General features: G+C 36.0%; 1 protein-coding gene across 1 annotated transcript; it reads right to left on the bottom strand.

Annotated features, from left to right (window-relative positions):
* Positions 1-633: 633 nt before the first annotated feature.
* LOC137618384 (KRAB-A domain-containing protein 2-like) lies at positions 634-3,898 on the bottom strand. Its single transcript, XM_068348551.1, has 2 exons — positions 3,487-3,898; positions 634-692 (listed from the first exon to the last, which is right to left on the bottom strand). The coding sequence occupies exons 1-2, from the start codon at positions 3,896-3,898 to the stop codon at positions 634-636; spliced, it is 471 nt and encodes a 156-aa protein (XP_068204652.1).
* Positions 3,899-5,062: the final 1,164 nt, after the last annotated feature.

The raw sequence follows: 5,062 nt of genomic DNA, 5'->3' as shown, positions 1-5,062 counted from the left end.
TATAAACATATTTGGTTGTGGTGCATCTTAGTTTTAAGTTTTGATATTTTTTCTCCGGGTTTATGTGAATGTGGTATTTTTTATTTATTTTGTATGTTAAGCTTTTTTTGTGTTGTCTGTATGATATCTTTAGTTTCAAGTAGAGTAATAATTTTGATTGCGTTTACTTTTAAGAATATAGTGTTAAGGTTATGTTTTGTTTTAATTTTCCTTCTGTCCAAGAGTCCAGTTGATAACGTAAGGGGAAAGTTTGTGCAGAGGAGACATTTGTCAGTTAGTGTGATCAAGGGTGTGGGGGTTGTTTTGCAACATCCCGCCACAGCAAAGGTTCTAACTCCCGCGTATGCCTCGCTTCTTGCATCTCTTTTTCTTCTCGCCTTGCTCCCATTAACCTTGCATGTCTTGCAATCTCTCGGACTTCTTCTTGCTTTGCTTCCATTTATTTTTCTCTTGCTCCCATTTCCTTCGCAGGTTGTCTTTCTTCTCTCTCATCTTCTTCCCATTTCTTTCTCTTTCTTCTCGTTCTGCCATCATCTTTAATCTTATCAAATTCTCCTCTGCTGTAATACGTCGAATCTTGGCTTCTACATCCTTATCTGCTTTCATGCCTTCAGTTTGACGGTCAACCAGTCCTTACTTTGCTTCCTCCAAAAGTTCATGAGCTGCCACAATATTTTCTTTTGACAACTTTCCTGAGTTTATCAATGCTTCTAATGCTAGACACTTAATTTGGGCCTTTATCATCCCACTCGTAACATGGCCACCACATGCCATTTAGAGAGCCACTGAGCTTTAGTTACATTAGCTTCGGACAATTCCCGAACACTTCAAAAACTCTTGAATATTAAACTGTGCTATCTTGTAATTTTACAATAATTAATGCCTCTCAAGAAAAAAAAAAAAAACATACTAACAATAATCAAAATCCTATCAACACCGTACTATTCAAAAACCTTTAATCAAAACTCGGCCCTGTTATCACCAATATTCAAAACAAACTCGCTCGATCCTGGTCTTGGCACCAAAATATATTATATGATATGGCTCCCGTTGACTGGGCACTAAACAATATATTACATTATGACTCGTACCTGGGAACTAAACATATATTATATATACTATGACTGGCATGTTAATCAACCTCTCGAATTCCAAACTCCCTTGTTTGATTTTACCTTAAAACTGTTATACTTCAAAACATTAAAACACGAATTCTGAGACAGTTCAATAATTCCCAGACAGCAATATATGAAACATTGAATATCCAAAGGTCTCTTATGTACACTCAAACTAAACTGAGTAATTATTAATAAAACGATTTAACTCTCTGTGGTTCTTAACAGGAATCGAGCAGAAACTGGTCTTAAATAATGATGATTGGAATAATACACTGTTTACAAAAATAAATATATTCTATATAAATTACAACACTTTGAAAGAATTTACATAACAAAATAATTCAATGGAAAAAATCAGATTTGAACAAAACTTAGATTGAGACAAAATATGATACGTTCTGAAATTATATAAAAACTTGACTTGAACTATTATATCTGAAAAAACCTTAGTCTAAGAAAGGAAAGAATGCAATGAAAATTATACAAAAGCTCGAAATAAATCTGAATAATACAATGTTCAATTTTGACACTTAATGAGTAATATATAACCTAATCACGTAACAAAATCTATCTTCCTTACAGAGCCCTTTACAAAAAACGTTTTACAATGCCAACACTCACCCTAATACAATGAATTAAAAAATCACCCCTCAGTCTTGTGTATCTTTTTGACACACGATTTGCTTTAGGGAACACAGTCACTTAGGAGAGGACACACTAAAACGTAGTGAACACTTTCACTAATACACTGGGTTGTGACCGTGAGAGAGGGAGAGGGGAAGGAGGCTACCTTCAGGCTGCAGTTCTATCTCAATCTCTATCTAACTCTAAACTAACCTTGGGTCATCTTTATATAAAATCCAACTGCTTCCAGAACTTTCCAGGATCGAGTTCTAGTAGCGTGGGGACTGTGCCAAGCGTCAAAGTTGCCAAATAGTACTCTCCCAAAAGCTGTACGTAAGCTACGCCAGACGGCTCTCTCAGTCAGCTAGCTCCGCCCACCCGAAATAGGAAAATAATAACATCCTCTTGAAAGGCCTTCATAATATTTCTAAAGCACATGGTAGAGAATCTTCCAAAGCACACGTTCTGAATACTCTCTTTCAAATATGACGCTATATATCATAAGATAAAAAAGAACATAACCTAAGGCTTTGTTCATATCTCCCACGAATCCTACAACACTTTCAAATAGACTATGTAAGACTTTGTACCAACCATACGTGAAATAAAAGGTTATTTCCTAAAATTAACTTAAGATTTTATATTTTAACTTGAATAAAGAATATAATGAAGTTCACGACGAAAATCTTACGCAATTTACATAAAATACTTATATCTGCATGAGAGGTGCCCATTTTACGTGCTGGGTATCATCTCTTCAATGCACATTTTGAAACAATATATGGAATATAAATAAAATCATTAATAAACTACGATATTTACACTAGACCAGCTTCGTAAGAATATATATATATATATATATATATATATATATATATATATATATATATATATATATATTACAGTCATTTTGAGGAATTGGTCATTTTGCAAAGTGCCCGGTCATTTTGGAAAATGACCAAAATATCTGTCAGTATGCAAAATGCCCAAATAATTGTGGTCATTTAGGAAAATGACCAGAAGTTTGGTCATTTTGCAAAATGGCTATTAGTATCGTTGGTCATTTTGTAAAGTTACTCCAATAGCTGCTGGTCATTTATTCAACATTAAAAACTTACATTACACATTAAAAGTTTATTAGAATATTGAAAGAACTAAAACTGAACTTGAAAATTATTTCAACAATTATCAAAATTAGCATTATCTGACTTGTTTGAACAAGGGTTGCTGCATTTACATCTGTAGTTGCACAATACTTCGTTTTTGAAGCATTTACAGCGTCTGCTCCGACATGACTGGGTGCAGCTACACTTACTGATCCCCTGGCCATGTCCCATCGAGTCTGCAATAGCTACCTCTCGCAGACTGACTTCGCGATCCTTTATTACCTCTTTGAGTGACATAAATTTTTCAGCACATAAAGTGAACTGATTCCGATTGTACACCTGTTTAAGTAAACCATGTTTTGTCCCTAGTTTGTAAGTTCCGCCATCCATTGTCTCAGTTATAATTGTGAATGCAAACTCCGCTCGTCCACGGTCAACAAGTGGAATAGGAACCATGACAGTGTCCCCTGCAAGGGCTGGCTTGAAACGCTGTACTGATTTATCCTTCATTTTTTTAGCTTGCTTCTCTTGTTGTATTTTCGTTTCCCTTCGTTCAGCCTGAATGCTACGATTTCTATTGCATAGGCAACAGAGCACAGGGTCATCAACATTGTCATTTACAGTTGAACAACACTGACCAGAAGGATGACATGGAATGTTTTGACCACACGAGTTGCAATTTATGGCACAACTTTCAGCACTTCTCCCCTGTTCTACATTTTGATATTCTTCATGAACTAAACAAAGTGCTTCTGCAAGCTGCTCCTCTGTCTCCATGCCTTCCATTATTTCTTCTGGTATGTTGACAGCAGAAATACCAAGATGAGCTTCTCCGTACATGGCTTCACAAGGTGTCTTGCCAATTCCAGAATGGAAGCACGTGTTTTTCTGCCACTGAACAAAGCGCAGTCCATTTGACCATTGTGTAGTGTTGTTATCTTTCATCCAGCAAGCGAGTATTGCTCCAACATCTCTGTTTGCTCGTTCCACGGAACCCTGTGATTGAGAATATCTTGGTTTCTCATGAACTAGCTTACATTCTGGCCACATAGCCAGAACTTCCTTGATTATCTTATTTGAAAATTCTCTCCCATTGTCAGATTGAAGAATATGAGGGGCTCCTTTATCACAGAAAATGTCAATCAGGTGAAAAGCTACCTCCTCGGCAGTCTTAGTCTGTAGGGCTCAAAGGCATTTCATCTTGGTCAAGTGATCCTGGTAATTGAAAATGAAACGGTACTTCCCATCTGGTTGACTCTGCATATCAATCAAGTCAACCTGCAAAGACACAGTACAAGACAAAATTATAAGTAATGCAAATACATCATTATAATTATTATTGTCAGCAGAATTATTATTATTATTATTATTATTATTATTATTATTATTATTATTATTATTATTAGTAGTAGTAGTAGTAGTAGTAGTAGTAGTAGTAGTAGTAGTAGTAGGGTCATGCATATAATTTATTACATTAAGGTTAGATTGGAAGGCTAGGAAATGCCTACAATAACTTAGTGAATAATAATGTTTATTTGTTTCGTTACTAACCTGAGCTCGAGAATTCATGCTGTTCGAGACGATTGGCTTGACAACCACACACTTCCGCACACTACTTTTCTTTAGCTAACATTCCTCACAATACTGCCAGAACAGCGTTATCTGATCACGTGAAATGTTTGCATATTTTTCTTTTGGTTGCCTTACACATACTAGTTCTTTCTTCGTGACCAATTGTGCGATGAATAGCTAGAAGTACATTAAACACATCTTCAGCACAAACGAATCGCAGCTGAGTTCCTTTCTTCTGCAACTTTTGCTCGGTGGTACCCTCAATTGTGACCTCCAGTATTTCATATTTTTGTAACAAACGATAATCCTGCTTAGTCTTCATAGGATTAGATTGTTCAAGTTCATTCAGGCGACTAATTACTCGTTCGCATTCTTCCCGGGAAAATAAACTTGAACTATTTGTAGCTTTCTTTTCTTCAGACTCTGGAAGTTTTGTTTGGAAAATACTTTTCTTACTTTCCATTGTGAAGTTTTTCAGTGTACAATATACATGCAACAAATAAGTGATGAGAGGAGCACGAATATTTCCGTCCTCGGCCGAACCTCCGTAGGAACTAACTGCCTGTTCAGACAAACATACACTTGCACACACACTTCGAAACATTTATATGTGCTTAGGATACTAATTCGAGCGTGTTTCAA

This window comes from Palaemon carinicauda, chromosome 24, assembly GCF_036898095.1.
Source record: "Palaemon carinicauda isolate YSFRI2023 chromosome 24, ASM3689809v2, whole genome shotgun sequence".
Lineage (NCBI taxonomy): Eukaryota > Metazoa > Arthropoda > Malacostraca > Decapoda > Palaemonidae > Palaemon > Palaemon carinicauda.
This window is presented reverse-complemented; position numbering and strand designations above follow the sequence as displayed.